The sequence below is a fragment of the Arachis ipaensis genome, chromosome B3, assembly GCF_059453495.1.
Source record: "Arachis ipaensis isolate K30076 ecotype BB chromosome B3, ASM5945349v1, whole genome shotgun sequence".
Lineage (NCBI taxonomy): Eukaryota > Viridiplantae > Streptophyta > Magnoliopsida > Fabales > Fabaceae > Arachis > Arachis ipaensis.
Window position 1 is genome coordinate 85,940,256 of NC_142438.1, and position 23,004 is coordinate 85,963,259.

General features: G+C 40.0%; 1 protein-coding gene and 1 non-coding gene across 2 annotated transcripts; both read left to right on the plus strand.

Moving 5' to 3' along the window:
- The first annotated feature begins 1,261 nt into the window (after positions 1 to 1,261).
- On the plus strand, positions 1,262 to 1,365 carry LOC148571430 (small nucleolar RNA R71). The gene has a single exon (XR_015908998.1). It is a non-coding gene; the product is annotated as a small nucleolar RNA R71 (small nucleolar RNA).
- A 6,642-nt stretch (positions 1,366 to 8,007) lies between these two features.
- Positions 8,008 to 8,442, plus strand: LOC107633291 (uncharacterized). Its single transcript, XM_016336933.1, has one exon. The coding sequence runs from the start codon at positions 8,008 to 8,010 to the stop codon at positions 8,440 to 8,442; it is 435 nt and encodes a 144-aa protein (XP_016192419.1).
- The last annotated feature ends 14,562 nt before the right edge of the window (positions 8,443 to 23,004 follow it).

Sequence of the window (23,004 nt, forward strand, 5' to 3'; positions counted from 1 at the left end):
GCAGGGGATTTGGAAACTGCCTGGATCCTTCAATTTTTGAGGCAATTTGTGCTGAATGATGGCACTGCATTCTTCAGTTAACAATACAGTTTCCTCATTTCTCCAGCTTCTCTTCTTGGTCATCAATTCCTTTAAGAATTTTGCATATAGTGGCATTTGCTCTATTGCCTCAGCAAAGGGAATGTTGATTTGAAGCTTCTTGAAAATCTCCAAGAACCTGGAGAATTGGCCATCTTTTTCACTTTTCATCAAACGTTGAGGATAAGGTGCTTTAGGTGTATAAGGCTTCAGGACCTCTTTTTCTTTTTCTTTTGTTGCAGACGGTGTAAAAGATTGTCCTTGTTCTTTGTCTTTCACATTTTCCTTTGCTTCATCCTCTGTGGTTTCCTTTGAGATCTCCTTCAGATTCTTTCCACTTCTGAGGGTTATGGCTTTACATTCTTCCCTTGCAATAGCCTTGGCAGCATGAGAAGCGCTTGTCCCAGGGGTTTGCTTAGACAAATACACAATTTGATTTTCTAGCTTCTGGATGGCAGCTCCTTGGTTTTGTAGGTTAGAATTTACTTCTTCCTTAAAAGCTTTCAATTCGGTTATGTCTTGACTCATGGTTACCATCATTCCTTCTATCCGGTTTAATTGATCTTGAAATTGTTGGTTCGGATTAAGTTGGGTAGGTTGATTATTTTGGCCATGATAGGATGGTTGGGGGTAAGTGTTTTGTGTGGCTTGGTATGATCTTTGGTTGGAGTTTTGGTATGTGGAATTGTTATGTTGGTTGTGGTTGTAAGGTTTGTGGTTTTGTGGTTGGGTTTGTTGGTTCCCCCACCCAAAGTTTGGGTGATTTTTCCATCCTGGGTTGTAAGTGTTGGAGTGTGGATCATATGATTGCCTTTGTTGGTTTCCCACATAGTTGGCCTCTTCCCAATCACCTCCTTCAATGCTTACTTCCTCTTGATCTTGTGTGTGTATTGCAGCCACTTGCTTTGTTTCTAATTGCCTGGTAAGCTCGGCTAGTTGTTTGGCAAACACCTTGTTTTGGGCTAGAATTGTATCAACATGGTTCAGCTCCATGACTCCCTTAGTGTTGTGCCTTTCTGATGCATAGTAGTACTCATTCTCAGCCACTGTCTCAATCACTTCAATGGCCTCTTCCACAGTCTTTTTCCTGTTCAATGAACCTCCTGATGAATGGTCTACAGCCTTCCTTGATTCATAAGAGAGTCCATCATAGAAAATATGCAATTGCACCCAATCATGGAACATGTCTGGTGGGCATTTCCTTGTCAAATCCTTGAATCTCTCCCATGCCTCGTAGAGAGTTTCACCATCTTGTTGTCTAAACGTTTGAACCTCAGATCGAAGCCTATTGACCTTTTGTGGGGGGTAGAAACGTGCCAGAAACTTGCTTTCCACCTCATCCCATGTTGTTAGACTCCCCCTTGGGAATGATTCCAGCCACTTAGCTGCTTTGTCCCTAAGTGAAAATGGGAACAAAAGCAGTTTATAGGCATCTTCCTGGACTCCATTAGACTTCACAGTGTCACAAATTCTCAGGAATTTTGTGAGATGTTGGTTTGGGTCTTCATTAGCACTTCCACCAAATGAACAATGATTCTCCACAAGTGATATTAGCTGTGGTTTGAGCTCGAAATTGTTGGCCTGAATGGGTGGTTTCTGGATGCTGCTACCACAATTCCCAGAGGTTGGGTTTATGTATGAACTAAGAACCCTCCTCTCAGGAATGGCATTGTTTCCATCAGCTCTCTCATGGTTGTGAACTTCTCTATCCATGTTTAGATCTAAAGCTTCCTCAAAATTGTCCTCAGATTCTTCTTCAGATTCCTCTTCTCCCACTACTCTCTTTCCTCTTGCTTCCCTTCTCAGTCTATGAAGGGTCCTCTCTGGTTCGGTATATGGAGGAGTTGATGTCTCTCCTCTCCTACCTGTCATACAAGAACACAGCACAGGCACAAACAAGTGAAATACTCTTGGTTAATGGAAGAGTATGGTTAGAGCAATTGAGGAATTAATTCAAACAGTTAGTGAGTCAGTGAGTTAGTTGCTTGAATTTAAAGGCATAAAGAAAGAAAGCATGTAACCGAGTGCAGAAATTAAAATTCAACAAGTAACTTGAACAGAATTAACAAAGCAAGAAAAATTGCTCAATCTAGTTAACTTCCAATTTGAGAATTTTCAATCGAAAACCAATCCCCGGCAACGGCGCCATAAACTTGGTGCGCATAAACTAGTTATGCTACGATTTAGGAAATTGCACGATCGGCAAAATTCCTTCCGGCAAGTGCACCGGTTATCGTCAAGTAAAAACTCACAATAGAGTGAGGTCGAATCCCACAAGGATTGGTTGAGTGAGCAATTCGGATTAGAAGTGTGTTCTAGTTGAGCGGAATCAAGATTTGAGATGAGAATTGCGGAATGTAAAATTGGCGGGAAAAATAAATGACAAGAAAATTAAATGGCGGAATCTTAAATTGCATGAATTAAAGAGCAGAAACTAAATTGCTGAAATTAAAAGGGAATGGGGGTTGATTGCATGAATTGAGTTGCAGAATGTAAAGAGAAGATGGAAATCAGAATTGGGGGATTCATTGGGTTATAGGAGATATTGAGATCTCCGAATCAAAACATGTTTATCTCTTCCTCAAGCAATGCGTTCATTGAATTTTGCTTGGCAATCTTATATGATTGGATCCCAATCCCTTGGCTCACCAATACTCTCTAAAAATGAACAAATTCCCAATCCCTTGGTTTAAGTGTTCATAAGAAGAGATGATGCTCGATCACTGATTATACCACACAGTTTCATGAACCACAATTTGGTAGGATTACATGTCACAATATCCATCCAAACCCCAATCCAATTCACTGTGAGAAAGCTTCTCTAGCATGAATCCTCCATTCCTTTCCCAAGGTTCCGAAGGATTCCAATTATGGGTAGTTTCTTTCCCAAGACAACTACCCAATGGAATTAGATCGAGAAGCTTTCTAACAAAATTCAAGAGAAAAGATTGAAGAAGAAGATAAACTATTATTGATTCATTGAATTACAATAGAGCTCCCTAACCCAATGAAAGGGGGTTTAGTGAGTCATAGCTCTGAATTCAATTACAAAGATATGAAAACTAGCTAAAAGTGAAGGTAAAAGTTAAAAGGTTCCTTCTAACTTAAATTCTATCCTATTTATACACTTTCTATATTGAGCTTCTGTTGTGTTTCTTGGGCTCTCCCTGCTTTCCTTTTGCCTTGGGTTTATGATCCATAATCTTGATGAGGTTGTTGATCCAAATTCTGTAACATTCATTGAGCCAACTTAGTGATAATCAAATAATGGCACATGACTCAATAAATTGAAATTTCAGACTCATCAATCCTTCAGGCCCAATCCCATAAACCATGATATTCAATTGGGTTTCATACCAGAATAAGTTTAAGTTAATGTTTGTGCTCAAATACTAACTTAAACCACAATATTTTTGGTCCAGAAACCTTTTCCAAGGGTGGCGTTTAAGTTGCAGTTTAAGCTTAAACTGCAACTTAAACGCCAGACACTTCCAGTGAGGCCTTTTGTAGAAGCACGTTTAAGCTTCAGTTTAAGGTTAAACTGAAGCTTAAACGTGGAAATGGAAGAAGGCAGCCCTGGAGAGTCATGTAGTCGAACACGTTTAAGCTTCAGTTTAAGGTTAAACTGAAGCTTAAACGTGGATATAGGAAGGGCAGCCCTGGAGGTCGAACACGTTTAACCTCCAGTTTAAGGTTAAACTGGAGGTTAAACGTGGAAGCTTAGAAGAGTAGCCCTGGAGGTGTCGAACACGTTTAAGCTCCAGTTTGAGGTCAAACTGGAGCTTAAACGTGGGAATGGAGAGAGCAACCCTGGAGGAGAGTTCTTGGTCGAACACGTTTAAGCTCCAGTTTGAGGTCAAACTGGAGCTTAAACGTGGAAATGGCTCCCTGGTGCTTTTCCCATTCTGGCGTTTAACCTCCAGTTTAAGGTTAAACTGGAGGTTAAACGTGGAACTCCTTCCTGAGTGGCATTATCATTCTGGCGTTTAACCTCCAGTTTGAGGTCAAACTGGAGGTTAAACGTGGAATGCTTCTTTGGTGAGACTTTTCATTCTGGCGTTTAACCTCCAGTTTGAGGTTAAACTGGAGGTTAAACTTCAATTCAAGCATTTCTTAGCCTTCATGATTCTGGCGTTTAAGCTCCAGTTTAGGCTTAAACTGGAACTTAAACTCCACATGTGATATTCAAGCTTCCTTTATTGATTTTGTTGCTTCCTTGCTTAGCCTCTTCTCCCCTGAAATCATCCAAACAAATGCATCAAAGTCTTGCAAAATTTCATGAGAATTCTTCCATTCATATCATTCAAGTAATATAACTAAAACTCATGGAATTTGCATCAAAATCATACTGTTTGGATGGTTCATTGCTTTGTTCTTCATTTAACCATTTTTGGTTACTTTAAGCTCAAGAAAATGCATAAAACAACTAAAACTAACAGAAAAATGCTAGTGAAACTAGCCTAAGATGCCTTGGCATCAGTTAACTAGGTTAACGTGGGAGTTAACGTGGCTTATTGGGGCTTGTGTGGGTTAATCCCAACGTTAGTGACAATGTTTGGTGTCACTAACGTTGTCGATCACCTACTTTCTTCACGTTAGCTTCCCTTTAACGTGGCTTATTGTGACTTGGCCAACGTTAGTGACAAAGTTGAATGTCACTAACGTTGGCTTCCCCTTTACTTCTTAACGTTAGAGGCCACGTTAACTAAGTTAACGTGGCTCTTAACGTGGCCACTTATGAGCTTGGTCCAACGTTAGTGACAAAGGTAAGTGTCACTAACGTTGGCTCTATTTCCTTTCCTCCACGTTAGAGTTCACGTTAACTTAGTTAACGTGACTCTTAACGTGGGCAATGATGGCTTGGAGAGCATTATTGGCGATTACTTTTCTCATTAACTTTGCAAGTTACTCCGATTCGACGTTAGGAGTTACGTTAATTAGATTAACGTGGCTGCTAACATGGTTCTTCCTTGCTTCCTTTGTCCTGAAATCAAGCAATAGAGTGCATCAAAGTTCTAGTCCAAGTCATGGGAAATACAACATCCAATTTGTCATTAAATTCATACAAAATCCTCATGAAATCATGTAAAGTGCACAATGTATGCTTGAATCAAGATGTAAGTGAATATCTACCCAAAACTAGCTTATTTTCAAATGAAATTCATGAAACTACCCTAAAAACAGTAAAGAAAAGGTCAGTCAAATTGGCCAAAATGCCCTGGCATCATACAACACCCAGCACCTTGGACCAACTGGTTCGGGAGTGTTGGCTGAAAGCTTATCTTAAAGAGTCGCCCCCTTACAAAGCACCTAGTCTAAAGAACACAATCAAACCATAAAAAGAAAAAGGGACCAATAAATAAAAGTCTCATAGGGTGCAATCAAGAGAGTATTCCAGGGCATGGTAAAGGTCTGAAAGCCAATAAAGGAATGAACCTAAGTTGCTATGCATGAAACCCTATAAAACCAAGGACATGACTTCCACAATAATGATTCATTTCTCTTGTCATTTCATTCATCATTCTTATGTTTCAGTACTTGCTTAGGGACAAGCAAGCTTTAAGTTTGGTGTTGTGATACCGGGGCATTTTGGCCAGTTTTACTGACCTTTTCTTTACTGTTTTAGGGTAGTTTCATGCACTTTCTTAGGAAATAAGCAAGTTTTGGATAAATAATCATTTACATCTTGATTCAAGCAAACATTGTGAATTTTATATGATTTTATGAGAATTATGCATGAATTGAATGATAAGATGAATGATGCATGATCTCATGGGTTAGAACCTAGCTTTGATGCACTTTAATTGCTTGATTTCAGGACAAAGGAAGCAAGGAAGATGCCACGTTAATAGCCACGTTAGTCTAACTAACGTGACTATTAACGTGGAATGGAGGATAACTTGCAATGTTAATGAGAAAAGTGATTGCCAATAACGCCTGCGTGAGCCATCATAGCCCACATTAGTTGCCACGTTAACTATGTTAACGTGGAAGCTAACGTGGAAGAGAAGCAAAGCTCCAACGTTAGTAGTAAAAGTGAATGCCACTAACGTTGGAAAAGGGGGCACACCTAGCCACGTTAAGAGTCACGTTAAGTACACTAACGTGAGCTCTAACGTGAAATAAAAAAAGTGCCAACGTTAGTGACACTCACCTTTGTCACTAACGTTGGATATGGCTATCACTACCACGTTAGAAGTCACGTTAACCTAAATAACGTGAACTGTAACGTGGGAAGCAGGGTGTTTGGAGCATTAGTGACAAAGGTAAGTGTCACTAACGCTCTCGAGGCTAAGGCATGCCCACGTTAAGAGCCACGTTAGTTATACTAACGTGGACTCTAACATGGGAAAAGGGGGTTAAGAGCAACGTTAGTGAAAAAGGTAAACCCCAATAACGTTCGCGAATGATTAAGAGGCAATGTTAGTGGTCACGTTAGTGTCACTAACGTTGAAGTTAACGTGAACCATCTTGGGCTAGAAACGTTAGTGAAAAAGGTGATTGTCACTAATGTTCTCGAACCCACATTTTCACTTAAATGTTAACGCCACTAACATCCTAGCTAAAGTCCATGCTTACTTCACACTTTCTCTGCAAGTAAAGCTGAGCCCATTGAAGATTTTAAACTGCTTCAAACTCAAGACCCAAAGGCCCATATCCAAAGACTTGAAGAGCCAACTAGAAGATCAGAAGAGTAGTATATATAGGAGTAGTTTTGAATTAGAGAATGGAGCTTTTGGGGGATTGGGAGAACTACTCTCTATATAATTTTACTTTCTCTGCAACTTCTAGTTTTACTTTCAGAATGCATTCTCCATCTTTATTTTCTATTCCTAGAGCTATGAACAACTAAACCCCTTTCATTGGGTTAGGGAGCTCTGTTGTAATTTGATGGATCGATAATAGTTTTCATTATCCTTCATCTTTCTTTTCTCTTGATTTTACTAGAAAGCTTTCAATCTTCATCCAATTGGGTAGTTATCTTGGAAAAGAAGCTATTCATACTTGGATCTCTTCGGAACCTTGGAAGAGGAATGAAGAGATCATGCTAGAAATGCTTTCTCATGTTGGACGAAATTGGGGTTTGGATGGATATAGTGACATATAATCCTACCAAAATTTTGATTTGGAAATACATGTGGTATAATCAGTGACCACACTTCATCTCTTCTCATGAGCAATTAGACCAAGGAATTAGCTGTTGATCAAGATTTGAGAGATTGAATTACCAAGGAATTGGAATTCAATCACTTAAGATTGCCAAGGAGATCAATGAATGCATTGATTGAGGAAGAGATGAAGATGAACTTGATTCGGAGAATACAACATCTCCTGAGCCCAATGAACTCCCCATATCCTATCTCACCCATTCTCTTTAATTTCTGCAATTTACTTTTATGATCATCTTCCCAAATCCCCATTTAACATTCTGCAATTTACTTTCCGCCATTTACATTCAGCTATTTATTTCCAGTATTTACATTTTCTGCTATTTACTTTCCTGCAATTTAATTTCCTGTAACTCTCACATTAAATTCTGCTTAGCTCAACTAGAACATTCCTCTAATTAAATTTGATTGACCAATCAATCCCTGTGGGCAAAGAGGCACAAACCTCTAAGAAAAACAAGGAAATTATGGAGCCAAAACCAGAGGAAAGGAAGGAAGGAGTGAAGCTCTATGTCCCCAAACTTTCTTACCCACAGAGGCTACACAAAGAGATGAGGGATCAACAATTCCTAAGTTCTTAAAAATCTTCAAGAAACTTGAAATTAACATTCCATTAGCCAAGGCTTTGGAACAGATGCCACTCTATGCAAAGTTTCTTAAAGAACTTATCACCCAAGAATGCATTGTAATTATTCAAAGTGGGCTTCCACCAAAACTCAAAGATCCAGAAAGCTTCCTTATACCATGCACTATTAGGAACATGACATTTGATAAAGCACTATGTAACTTAGGAGCAAGCATTAATCTAATGCCTCTTGCCATGATGAAGAAATTGATGATAGAGGAGGTTAAGCCTATAAGAATGTCATTACAACTTGCTGACAGATATCTCAAGATACCCAATGGAGTAGTAGAGAATCTATTAGTGAAAGTTGGAGAGTTCATTTTTCCAGCTGACTTTGTGATCCTAAACATGGATGAGGAAGGAAGTAACTCAATCATTCTTGGAGGACCTTTCTTAGCCACAGCTAGGGCGATTATTGATGTTGAAAAGGGTGAAATGGTTCTCAGGGTGCATGATGAGCAAATGGTTCTCAATGTTTTCAAGGCAATGCAATACCCCGCTGAGAAAGAAAATTGTATGAGGATTGATATGGTGGACACTTTAGTTGAAGAAGCACTTGAAGCAAGCTAATATGAAGAACATGAAGGGGAAACTCAAGACATTCAAGTGGAAGATTCAGAGGAGACACAAGCACTTGAAAATTCAAGTGAAGTTAAGGAAGAAGGGGCACCAAAGCAAGAATTGAAACCTCTACCTCCAAACCTCAAATATGCCTTCTTGGTGATAAAGAGACCTTTCCAGTGATCATTAACTCCACCTTGAGCTCACAAGAAGAATGAGAGTTACTTGATGTATTGAGAACTTAAAAGAGTGCATTGGGATGGATAATTGATGATCTGAAAGGCATAAGCCCCACCATATGCATGCAAAAAATACTTCTGGAGGAAGACTCTAAGCCAGTTGTGCAACCTCAAAGGAGACTCAATCCCACAATGAAAGAAGTGGTGCAGAAAGAAGTGATGAAGTTATGGGATGCTGGGATTATATATCCTATTTTTGACAGCCCCTAGGTTAGTCCAGTTCAAGTTGTACCAAAGAAGGGAGGCATGACTGTCATCTCCAATGAAAAGAATGAGCTTATCCCAACAAGGACAGTAACTGGGTGGAGAATGTACATTGATTATAGAAGATTGAATGATGCCACAAGGAAGGAGCATTTCCCTCTTCCCTTCATTGATCAGATGTTAGAAAGACTGGCTGGCCATGCTTACTATTGCTTTCTGGATGGATATTCGGGCTATAACCAAATAGTGGTGGACCCCAAGGATCAAGAGAAGACCTCCTTCACTTGCCCCTTTGGAGTCTTTGCATATAGAAGAATGCCATTCGGGTTGTGTAATGCTCCAGCAACCTTTCAAAGGTGTATGCTATCTATCCTTTCTGATATGGTAGAAAAGTTCATTGGGGTTTTTATGGATGATTTCTCTGTTCTTGGTGACTTTTTTAACACTTGCTTGCATCATCTTACCCTAGTCTTAAAGAGATGCCAAGAAACTAATTTGGTTTTAAATTGGGAAAAATGCCATTTTATGGTACCCGAGGGGATTGTTCTTGGGCTTAAGATTTCAAGTAAGGGTATAGAAGTTGACAAGGCAAAAGTAGAAGTCATACAAAAACTCCCTTTACCAACTAATGTGAAAGCTGTTAGAAGTTTCTTGGGGCATGCTGGATTTTACAGGAGATTCATCAAAGATTTTTCTAAAATAGCTAAACCGCTAAGCAATTTGCTAGTGGCTAGCAATCCTTTTATCTTTGATGATGAATGCAAACATGCTTTTTTGAGATTCTGAAAACTAAACTCACTACAGCACCAATTATCACACCCCCAACTTAGGGACTACCATTTGAACTCATGTGTGATGCAAGTGATTTTGCAATAGGTGCTGTGTTGGGACAAAGGACGAATAAATTGCATCAAGTCATTTACTGTGCAAGCAAAGTATTAAATGAAGCACAGAAAAACTACACCACCACAGAAAAAGAACTATTAGCAGTTGTATATGCTTTTGATAAGTTCAGGCCATATTTAATTGAATCAAAAATTGTGGTTTACACTGATCATGTTGCCCTTAAGTATCTTATGTCAAAACAGGATGCTAAGCCAAGGCTCATTAGATGGGTATTGCTGTTACAAGAATTTGACATTGAGATAAGGGATAGGAAAAAAAGTGAAAATCAAGTTGCTGACCACTTGTCAAGGCTACCACAAGAAACCAACCAAGAAGCCTCACAACCAGTGAATGAAAAGTTTCCAGATGAATATCTCTTGCAAGTTCAACAAGCACCTTGGTTTGCAGATATTGCATACTACAAGGTAGGAAGAAGTATCCCACAAGAATACACTAGGCAATAAGTGAAGAAGCTGCTCAATGAGGCCAAGCTATTCTTGTGGGATGAGCCTTTTCTGTTCAAGAGATGTCCAGATAGAATTATCAGGCGATGTGTACCAGATGGTGAAATGAGAAACATTCTATGGCATTGTCATAGCTCATGCTATGGTGGTCATTTTGGTGCTGAAAGGACAGTTGCAGAAGTTCTTCAAAGTGGATTCTATTGGCCCTCCATATTTAAGGATGCTATGGAGTTTGTGAGCCAATGTAATGAATGCCAAAGGGTAGGAAGCTTAACAAAGAGGAATGAAATGCCTCAGAAGTATATCTTGGAGGTGGAGCTGTTTCACATATGAGGAATAGACTTCATGGGGCATTTCCCTCCATCTTACTCATTCAAATACATATTGGTGGCCATAGAATATGTCTCAAAATGGGTGGAAGATATAGCCACTACCACATGTGATGCCAATATAGTCCTCCAATTTCTCAGGAAGAATATCTTCACCAGATTTGGAGTACCCAAAGGGCTCATAAGTGATGGTGGAAGTCATTTTTGCAACAAGCATTTGAATGCTCTTCTTCACAGATACGGAATGACACATAAGGTAGCTACACCTTACTATCCACAAACCAATGTCTAGGCGGAGTTAGCAAACAGAGTTAAAGAAGATCTTGGAGAAAATAGTGGGAGCTACAAGAAGAGATTGGGCAAGGAAGTTAGATGATGCCCTCTGGCATACAGAACTGCATTCAAAACCTCTATTGGAAGGTCTTCTTTCCAGCTAGTCTATGGCAAAACTTGCCATCTCCCTGTGGAACTTGAGCACAAAGCCTTCTGGGCTACCAAACTCCTCAATCTGGATGCTCAAGCAGCAGGGGAGAAGAGACTACTACAGCTTAATGAATTAGAAGAATTCAGACTTGAGGCATATGAAAATGCCAAGATATACAAAGAAAGGGCAAAGAGATGGCATGATAAGAAGATTACACCTAGGACATCTGAACCAGGCCAGAAAGTGTTGCTATTCAATTCAAGATTGAAAATTTTTCCTGGGAAGCTTAGATCCAAGTGGACTGGTCCCTATCTCATCACTAGAGTGTCTCTTCATGCCTATCTAGAGCTACTTGATGAAGCTTCCAAAGAGACCTTCACAGTAAATGGCTGATAAACCCCGATTTCGTGATTTATCTTGTGCTTATTTTGGGGGATTTTGTCACTTTTTCTCGCATTTATTCAATGAAATAGCATGGTTTTGTAATTCTCCCTTGAATTTTGCTTAAGTGTAAAAACATGCTTTTTAGGCCCTAAATTGGTGATTTTAATTCACTTTAATTCTATTCGATGCCTTGATGTGTTTGATGAGTGATTTCAGGTCCGTGACGCAAGTATTGGATGGAAGAAATGAGGAGAAAAGCATACAAAAAGGGAGAATGAATGGAGAAACAAAGATTGGGAATGCACCAAAGGACGTGCACGCGCACCAGGCGCGCACGCGCAAAAGTGATTTCGCCTATGGACGCGCTCGCGTACATGCCGCGTCCACGCGGGTTGAGAATTTGCCAGCGACACACACGCGCACATGGCGCACACGAGCCGATACTCTCACGTGGCCCACTTGAAGGCAAAATGCTGGGGGCGATTTCTGAGCTGCCCAGGCCCAAATCCAACTTGTTTCTGAGTGTATTTCATGCAGAATTGAAGTCCAAGAAGGGAGGGGGCAATTAGTTTAGCCAACATGAGCCTTTAGTTAGTTTTCTAGAGAGAGAAGCTCCCTCTTCTCTCTAGAATTAGGTTAGGATTAGGTTAGAATATTTTAATTTCATGTTTAATTACTTGATCTCATCTTGTTTCTTCCATAATTTCTCATTGCTACACCTTGATCCTCTTAGTTTTTTATGCTAGTTTTTCAATTTGCTCTTGTTTGTGATGTTGACTCATGTTGGATTTGTTTACATTTAATGCAATTTTGATGTTGATATTTCTTTAATTGATGAATTGAGTTTTGACCTCACTTTTCTTGCAATTAATAGTGGTAGATTTTAGTATCTTTGCAATTTATGATGTCAACTTTTATTGCACTCTAAGTGTTCGATGAAATGCTCTCTTTAGTTCTTTAGTAGTTTTATCAACTCTTGGTCTAAGCCAAGGGACTTGACTGATCTTGAGTTTTTGGATACAATGGATTTGGTAATTTGAGAACCCTGTGTGATCAATTTGAAGCTCATTGACGTTAACCCACTACTAAGCCAATTGGTAGGAAGGTTAGGACTTATGGGTGGATGTGATTAGGCCTATTTAACATACTTCCAGTCTAGGAGTAAATGTCACGTACTTAAGGCTTCGAGAAGTAGACTTAATGGGTTGGCCTCTCATAATTATCAATAATTGGTGTTAACTAGGATTGTGATCTCAGGTACCCCAGTCTTAGCAAAGAGTTCTTTATTTTGCTTTCTTTACTTACTCGCTCAATTTACTTTCTTGCCATCTCATAAACAAAACCCCCTTTTTACCCCTATCATAGCCAATACGCATGCACTGCATTGGTTCCTAGGGAGACGACTCGGAGTCCAAATACTCCGTTAAATTTTTATTAGGGTCTGTTACTTGTGACAAACTAAATTTTTGTATGAAAGGACTATTGGTTAGTTTAGAAACTATACTTAACAACGAGACCTCATTAGATAAATTATAAACCGCCGAGAGTCGCGATTCATCAAAAAATGTTGCCGTTGCTGGGGACCCAATGGTGCTATGTTATTGGCTATTGTACATATTGTGAATAGCTTGAACTTTGGTTTGTTTGCCAGTTTTTACTAGTTAGGATTTTATCTTCTTTATTTCTTATTGCCCTTTGTCTTTATTTTCTATTTCATTATGAATTCTCATCCTTTTGGCTATGAGTGTAGTTCAAACTATGTTGTAGGAAATGGAAGCTCCAATGAGGATATGCATCAGGGATTTGGGAATCAAGGATGGGAGGAACCTCAAGCTTATGAACAACCTTCATGGCAACAACCTCCTACGAACTCCTATGGGTATAATTCCGATCCTAACGTACGCCAGTCTAATGTGTGTGATGACCTTTGTTGTGGTTGTCAACCACAATCATCATATGCATGTGACCCCATTCCTCAATATAGCCACACATCATACTCACAAGCCTCACACCACCATTCCACTCTACATGACCATAACTCATATATACCATATCAACCACCGTTCGAATCACATATGGAACGATCACCATCCCAATACCAATATCCCCAAGAACCACAATTTTCACATACACCACCTCAAGAACTCCATCAACATGAACCACCTTCCGATTATAACAATCTTCCCTTAACCGAGGAACCCTCTCTTCCACCACCACCTCCCGACGAAGCCTTCATATCAAAACTGAGAGACCTTAAATCTCGCATCTTAAGGCGGCAAGAGGAGGATAAAACTAAATTTAGGGAGCTAAGAGTAAAGATAGCTAGCATGGTAGAAGCCGTGAATCACTTAACGTCTCACCTAAGTTTATGCACTTTAAGTACCCCCATTGTTGAATGTGGAAAAATAATCAAGGAGCTTAGTGAGAGTATGAACTTAAAGCTCCATGGTGAGGAAGGAGAATTGAAGCCAGAAGGACAACAATGGGAGAAGATAGAGATTAGCGAACAAAAGAAAGTAGTGGATGGATGTTTGGGATACGTTGAGCACATAAAGGAATCTCGAATTGAAGAACCCTCTTCCAAGAAGCTTGAAGGGGATGTCAAAGAAAAGAGTAATGTTGCAGAAGTAAACAGAGAGTTGAAGGAAATTGATCAAGAAGTAGGTTCCATCACTAGTGATTTTTTACCCATGTTGATCAACCCCCTCGATGATCTTGTTGAACCATTCCCCAGTGGATTAGAAAGCAAGGTTGAAGAAGACTTGAAACCTCCAAGGCCTACTGAAGATAAAGGACTGGGAGAAGTATTCCAAGCAACAAGCGCTCCTATCTATGATGATTCCGAATCAACATATGATCCGTCCGAGTTTGAAGAGTCCTTCCCTAAAATGTCTAGATTCGATGATGAGGTAGATTTTACTTTACCTCCTATCTATGATGAGAGTGATAGGGAAGAAATAGAAGAAATTGGTGAAGAAGGAGGTGAACTTGAGGAAGCCCGGCATCAGGAAAAACTTGAAGAACCTCGCCAAGTGGTGGAAACCTCTAGAAGAGGATGGACGGGAGTAGAGCATGCTTTATCAAGATCTTTGGGAACTCCCCTACTTAATTCGTCATCCAATCCTCCGCTTGAGTGGGTAAAACTTCTAACTCTCAACATTACTATCCCACTTGAGTGTGGTTTGCTTGAAACGGATGGCCAACTTAGGGCACTTTGTGGAATTAAGCGAAAGAGGAGGATGTTTGGTGGTTGGCATTCTAAATCTAGGCTCATTATGGTGGGAAGCTCGAAATTGGAGAGCATGGGTTGGTGTAATGCTCGATTAATTGGGTCTACGAGAGTAGTTTGGTACTTCCATGAGAATTCTGTTTTCTCGTCACCCGAACAAAGTCAAGGCAATCAACTAGAAGATGGGTGCGATGACAAGATATGGGATCCTGGATTATCTTACGATGGTCAATCTCGGGAGCTCACATCTTGGAAAGGACCTCACAAAAGCTTAATGAAGAAGGTTGGAACTTCTGACAACCGAATGAAGGACAAGAACTCTTGGAGGTTCAAGGATGGATACAAGCGCAAACCACCTTGACAAGGAGCCTCCCAATGTCCAACTTAAGGACTTAAACTAAAAGTGCTTGGTGGGAGACACCCCACCATGGTAAACTCTTTCCATTCTCTTGTAGATATAATGAATGAATGAATTGGGTTCCATTGTATATAGTTTCTTTACTTCTTGGTATATTTTTCTTTGCTTGCTAAGATGTTTATACATTCTATGCTTTAATAAGGGATAATTCTTTGAATTGAGTTTTTGCTTGAATTGCAAGTTTTCTCAAGTTATTTGAAGAATCCCCTATGTTTCAAAATACGCTTAATCTTGCATCTTAGCTAGTTTAGAGTTTCAGAGAAGAATGGGAAGGTTATAAGCTCTTTTTGACGCTCATTAAAAAAAAAAAAACCAACCTATGCGCAAGCGCAAAGCGCGCGCGCATAGGCTGTCCATTTCAACACTCTGGGCCAAGGACCAGAGAGTTGTGCCACTTTTGGGCCAACTCTGTGTCTCAATCCATGCGTCCGCGCCACTCCCTATTTCTTTATACACGCGTTGGCGTACTTCGCGCCTCCGCGCCCATTCCATAAGCTCATACCATCCACACAAACGCGCATGGTGCGCACGCGCGTTGATGCGTTTAGCATCACCCAGGCCAAAGGACCCGAGAGTTGTGCCAACTCTGGGCCTCTTTTGTGCCTCTGGCCCAGCATACCTGCGCGGACGCACACGGTACGCATCCGCACCAACCCTTAACTCGTCCATATACGCGCAGGCGCGTATGGCGCCTTCACGCCATCTCCCTATTTCTATCACCCACGCAGACGCGCACGGTGCGCGCTCGCGTGGATTTAAAAACCCCATTTAACCAGAGACACGAAGCCCTAGCGCATTCGCGCAACACCCCCTTCATCCCCAACGTTCCATTTCTTTTCCACCAACACCTCCCTCCTCTGTTCAACAACCAGCGGCTGCCCTTCGGCGGGCGACCACGACCATCGCCGCCATCACTGCGTAACCTCCACTCTTTCACTCTCTCTCACTCCACTCGACCTCTCTCTGTCTCAGCTCTCTCTCTCTCAGCCAGCCTCAGCGCCACCGCGACCACCATTGTCGCCGGCGTGAGCTCCACAGCCACGCCAAACTACCACTCCACTTCGCCTTCATTCCATTTACCCCGTTTAGTTTCTACACCCCAGGTTTTTGTCTCCCCTGTTCTACTTTTTTTACTGCTTATTGTAATTCCATTAGTGTAGTTAGAATTAGTTTAGTTAGTTAGTTTAGTTTGATTTAGGTGGTTAGTGAATCTGGGCTGAGTAGTGGATTTAGGCATTGTTTGAATTTCTGTTGCTATGCGAAATTGCTCTGTTTTGCTGTATTGCTCTGTGTTCATGTAATTTGTTCATGCTGCTTACTTGTGATAGATTGGTGAAGGGAATGCTGATTGAAGCAACTGCTCCTGTTATCTGTTTTATCTGAATTGCTTTGTTGCTGAACTGTTGGCTATCTGTTATATTCATATAAACTCATATATGTATGATTTTGTGTTTCTAATTGTTAATGAATTCATATGGAATCTGCTTTGACTGTTTGAATTTGGAAAATGGCCAATTTGCTGCTAAAATGTTGCTGAATTTTTCTTAACCATAGTCCTTAAATCAACCTTGTTTGATGGATGTAGCAACCTCTAGTTGATGATTTCTGTTCAATTAGAAGCTTGTTGCTTAAATGGTTTTGGAAAACCCTTAGGGACAAGTTTTGGTCTTGTTTAAACTCTTTGCTTGTGATGCATGATGATTTGTGTATAGGCATTGAATGGTTTTAATAAATTTCCTAAGCGACCATCACTTGTGATTTCCTTAAATTTTGTGCCTCTTTTGCATGCACACATGAGTTTGAATGTTCTAATCTATGTGACCAACTAGTTCCTTATGTTCTTATATAGTCTGATCAAGTCACATAGACCATGAGGTTTCCAATTCATATTTGAACTTGTGACTTGTATGCATTGCTAGAGTTGGTGTTAAATGTGCTAGATTCACTTGTTTCTCAAGGTTTGATTTCACCAGCATTACTAGTGATCCTTGCATTGATTGATGGTTTGTTTTACATTAGTTACTTTCTAGCTATATCATATTTCATCATCAATGACTTATTACAATTCATGATTGTGAACATGCTTGCATCCCTGTTTTATGCATTCCTTTCGAATTGAACTAGTAATCACCATATCACTGATTTTCAAACTGATTTCTGACTTTAACTTGTTTAACTGACTAACCTCTTTTGGTTTTTAACTTAACTCTTTATATCATTCTTTTGGATATGGTGCTTTCTAGGCTCAGTAAACGAATAATGTACAAAGTATGGTTTGAATTCTTGGTTTGAAGTTTGTTTGAATTCTGAATTATGTTTGCTTGCATTCCAAGAAATCTCCTTTCTTTCTTCACTTCATGAGTACGCTTTGCTTTGAGTGCTTTACACCTACTTGGCTATATGCTTATATTGTATTATCTCTGTTTTTCAGGATGTCGAATAAGGGAAAAGCTATAGCCACCACTTCCAAAAAGAGGAAGCGCTCCAAGACCTCTACCCCCTCACCATATGCTAACTATGCCAAGAATCCGTTGAATGAAGAAGATATAGAAAATTAGTCACTTCTATCTACTGATTCAACCAAATTCCCCAACCTCTATTGCGAGCTACGCTTCTCCCGTTATACAAAGAAAAACCTAAACATTGAGAAGAAGCTGAATCTTCCTAATGACGTGAGGCATGCCATAAACGCCCGTATTTCAGAGTTGGGATTGGATTTCATTGATAGGGACCTAGGAAGGATTAACATCTCATGGGTTAAAGAGTTTTACTGTAACTTCTTTCGAGTGAACTTGGAATCAGTGCACGTAAGGGGTAGAGAGATTATGATCACTGAAGAGGCTATAAGGGATGCACTGCTTTGCAGAGTTGGTACTCCTGAGACCTGTGCCTACCAGTAGGCAGAGGTGGCTATTCTCTCCATGACTTTTGATTATGAGGCGCTTAGGTGCGTGATTGCTACACCAGATGCTCCCTGGGTGATGGATGCGAACAAAAAGAAGCCTAAGGGGATGCTATCTGCATATCTGTCTTGGGAGGCTAGGACCTGGCAGCAGATCTTTGCCCACTACGTCCTGCCCGCCACTCACTTCTCAGAGATTCCGATGGATATACTGATTCTGATTGGGTGTGTCATGGAAGGGAAAGAGGTGTATTTCCCCCGGCTGATTAGGCATAGCATGTGGAGAGCTCACATCCGCGGCTTGCTACCGTTTCCTACGCTGGTTACTAGTTTGGCTGAGCTAGCTGATGTCCCGTGGGAAGACGATGATGCGACACCACCACCCCCAGATGACGATGACAAGGAAGTTACTATTTCATGGGGTGGATGGGTGCACGAGAAGCCCTCGGCCAGACGTCGTTCTAGGGCTAGAGCGGCAGTTGAGGCAGCAGGACCCTCTTCTTCCACAGCAGCAGCAGCATCCTTACCACCACCACCACCAACACCTGAGCCGACTTATCTGTTGGTGCGGAACCTTCTTCGTTTCATGGTGCGCTTCGAGCGTCGTGTCATGCGACGTCTTGACCGCATAGACCAAGTGTTTGCATCACAAGGCATTGAGCTTCCTCCCCTTCCAGACTCTCCCGCCTCTGACGAGCAGGACCAGGAGGAGGAGCATAGCGAGGAGGCGACACAGCAGGAGACACCACTAGAGACGCAGACCACCACTGAGGTCCAGCAGCCTCCTGAGGTCCAGCATGACATTCCACAGCCAGTACCTGAGCCACAGCCAGTACCACCTCCAGTCCTACAGCCCGAGCCTGAGCATGAGCCACAGCCTGGTGCGATTGTTGACCCCCATTCCGAGCTTCAGTAGTAGCATCGAGGACGATGCTTAATTCTAAAGTGTAGGGAGGTCACCGTTCGTGACCGGTGTTTGCATCCATGTGGTGAACTTTCAGACTTTTATCTCTAGTCGCTACTACTTTATTTGGTTTTATTCCGCACTTTATATTTTAGATCATTTTGGGATTACTATACATATTTATGCTATTGTAGATACTTTTATTTATGTTGTGCACACTCTTAGTTGTTGAGTGTGATTAGAAAATAACTTCTGGATTGCTAAAAATCTAGTCAACCCTTTTTATATAAGAAATGTGTTTTGATTGAAAAAGGGGTAAACTAGGAGAATTTTTTAAATTTTCTAAATCACAATGTTGCATTAGAATAAACGTAGTCAATATGATGAAAATTTCCAAGAAACTCATTTTTAGGGCACCACCCCAATTGGTTGAAATTTTTTTTTCTTTAGAACTTGCTTGAGCTATATACTTGTGGATCATGTTTTGAGCTGAGAACACAAGCATGTGAGAATCGAGCCTAATTTTGTGGTTGCGTCATACATAACCACTTACTTCCATTCTTGTGTGCAGTACTCTCCTCCTATGATTGTAATCCTTGATTTGTTTAATTCTATATGTCCATTAATTTGTGTATACATGCATTTATATGATTGAGACCATTGTTCAAATAGCTCACTTACCTAAATAGCCTACCTTTTATCTTCCATTGTTAGCCAATTTTGAGCCTATGCTTGACCCATTTGTTCTTAATTGTAGCACACTACAAGCCTAAGCGAAAAAACAATAAATATCCCTTAATTTGGATCTTTGATTAGCCTAGGCTAGTGAGAGTGTTTATCATCTGATTCTAGGAAAGTTGGGAACATTGGGTAGAGATAAAAGTGTGTTTATGTTTCTTGTTGAAAAATATTGGGAATTGGGTACATATTCATGTATTAATCATGTGTAAACCATATGCATTGATGCTATATATATATAATTTAATAAATTTCTCATACATAAAAGAAAGAAAAAGAAAAGCAATAAAAAGAGGACAAAATGCCCCAAAGTTCAAAGTTCAATAAGAGTCAATGCATAGGTGTGGTGATCAAAAAGATAGTACATGAGTGTGTGAGAAAAGTGAAGAATGGGTAGTTAGGTTTGTTTAGCTTTGTATAGGCTGTCATAGGTTAGGTGGGAAGTTTAAGCTAATCAAAGATTCAAATCTCAAGCTCACTTGACCATATGCATCTTACCTTAACCCTAGCCCCATTACAACCTATGGGAAAGACCTCATGATATTTGTATGCATGCATAAAGTAATTGTTGATTGTTAGATGAAAAATAAACCTTGAAGATCATGATTAAGGGAGAATTGAGTGAATCAACCCCATACACTTGAGTGCTTAGAGCGGATACACATCCGGCGAGGGTTCGATCGCTCAATTACATGTTTCTACCCATGATCATCTTTTCTTGCAAGTTTGTGAACTCTTTCAATGATTCAATCCAATTGTGGTTTGCTTGATTGCTAATACCTTAGCCCTTGTGCTTATACGCGTATTCTTAGAGGTTGATTTATCTTGACTAAGCCATTGCATCATGTAGATAGATTGCATTTAGTAGTTGCATTGAATAAATGTTAATACCCTTTTGCTTCTTCTTGATTTTAGCATGAGGACATGCTTAGTTTAAGTGTGGGGAGATTTGATAAACCCCGATTTCGTGATTTATCTTGTGCTTATTTTGGGAGATTTTGTCACTTTTTCTCGCATTTATTTAATGAAATAGCATGGTTTTGTAATTCTCCCTTGAATTTTGCTTAAGTGTAAAAACATGCTTTTTAGGCCCTAAATTGGTGATTTTAATTCACTTTAATTCCATTCGATGCCTGATGAGCGGATAATTTATACGCTTTTTGGCATTGTTTTTAGTATGTTTTTAGTAGGATCTAGTTACTTTTAGGGATATTTTCATTAGTTTTTATGTTAAATTCACATTTCTGGACTTTACTATGAGTTTGTGTGTTTTTCTGTGATTTCAGGTATTTTCTGGCTGAAATTAAAGGACTTGAGCAAAAATCAGATTCAGAAGTTGAAGAAGGACTGCTGATGCTGTTGGATTCTGACCTCCCTGCACGCTTCCAATTGCGTTAGAAAGTAGACATCCAGGGCTTTCCAGCAATATATAATAGTCCATACTTTGGTCGAGTTTAGACGACGCAAAAGGGCATTGAACGCCAGTTCTACGCTGTAGTCTCGAGTTAAACGCCAGAAACACGTCACGAACCAGAGTTGAACACCAAAAACACGTTACAACTTGGCGTTCAACTCCAAGAATGACCTCTCCACGTGTAAACTTCAAGCTCAGCCCAAGCACACACCAAGTGGGCCCCAGAAGTGGATTTATGCATCAATTACTTACTTCTGTAAACCCAGTAACTAGTTTAGTATAAATAGGACTTTTTATTATTGTATTAGACATCTTGGGATGTCTGGTTCTTAGATCATGGGGGCTGGCCATTTGGCCATGCCTGAACCTTTCACTTATGTATTTTCAAACGGTAGAGTTTCTGCACTCCATAGATTAAGGTGTGGAGCTCTGCTGTTCCTCATGAATTAATGCAAAGTACTACTGTTTTTCTATTCAATTCAACTTATTCCACTTCTAATATATTCATTCGCACTTCAACATGAATGTGATGAACGTGACAATCATCATCATTCCCCCACGAACGCGTGCCTGACAACCACTTCCGTTCCACCTTAGATTGGATGATTATCTCTTGGATCTCTTAATCAGAATCTTCGTGGTATAAGCTAGATTGATGGCGGCATTCATGAGAATCCGGAAAGTATAAACCTTGTCTGTGGTATTCCAAGTAGGATTCTGGGATTGAATGACTGTGACGAACTTCAAACTCGCGAGTGCTGGGCGTAGTGACAGACGCAAAAGGAGGGTAAATTCTATTCCAGTATGATTGAGAACCTCAGATGATTAGCCATGCTGTGACAGAGCATTTGGACCATTTTCACAAGAGGATAGGATGTAGCCATTGACAACGGTGATGCCCTTACATAAAGCCAGCCATGGAAAGGAGTAGGACTGATTGGATGAAAACAGCAGGAAAGAAGAAGTTCAGAGGAACGAAAGCATCTCTATACGCTTATCTGAAATTCTCACCAATGATATACATAAGTGTTTCTATCTTTATTTTCTGTCTATCTATTATTATTTTCGAAAACTCCATAACTATTTGATATCCGCCTGACTGAGATTTACAAGGTGACCATAGCTTGCTTCATACCAACAATCTCCGTGGGATCGACCCTTACTCACGTAAGGTTTTATTACTTGGACGACCCAGTGCACTTGCTGGTTAGTTGTGCGAAGTTGTGAAGTTATGTCTGGACCATGGTATTGTGCACCAGTTGTTGGCGCCATTTCCAGGGAGAGAATGAACAACAAATTTTACAACCTCAGAGTAACAATTTCGCATGTACCAAGTTTTTGGTGCTGTTGCCGGGGATTGTTTGAGTTTGGACAACTGACGGTTCATCCTGTTGCTCAGATTAGGTAATTTTCTTTTTGTTTTCTTTACAAAAATTTTTCAAAAATCTTCAAAAATTTCTCCTTTATTTTCGAAAAAAAAAGATAAAATAAAAATTCTTTTCAAAAAAAAAAATTTTTTATTATGTCCTTCAGAATTTTTAAGAATGAATTCTAGAGTTTCATGAAGCATGTGAAGCCTGGCTGGCTGTAAAGCCATGTCTAAATTTATTTGGACTGGAGCTTCCAACCCAACATTATCAAGAGCAAGCTAGTTGTTGCTAATCCACCTGCTACTGTTCCTGATCCACCTGATTTACATGCTAAAGCTTGATTGGCTATTAAGCCATGTCTAACCCTCATTTAAATGCTAAAGCTTGATTTACATACTAAGAGTGCAAGATTCCTGGAATTCATATTAAAAATTTTGGAATCCTTATTTTTCTTTTTCACAAATAATTTTCGAAAAATACAAAAAAATTTAGAAAATCCTAAAAACCAAAAATATTTTATGTTTCTTGCTTGAGTCTTGAGTCAATTTTTAAGTTTGGTGTCAATTGCATTTTTTCTAAAAATTTTATGCATTTTTCGAAAACTCATGCATTCATAGTGTTCTTCATGATTTTCAAGTTGTTCCTGGCCAGTCTTCTTGTTTGATCT

What these genes read in the sequence shown, in the direction of transcription:
- LOC107633291 (XM_016336933.1), top strand. Translation starts at nt 8,008, where the DNA reads ATGACATTTGATAAAGCACTATGTAACTTAGGAGCAAGCATTAATCTA.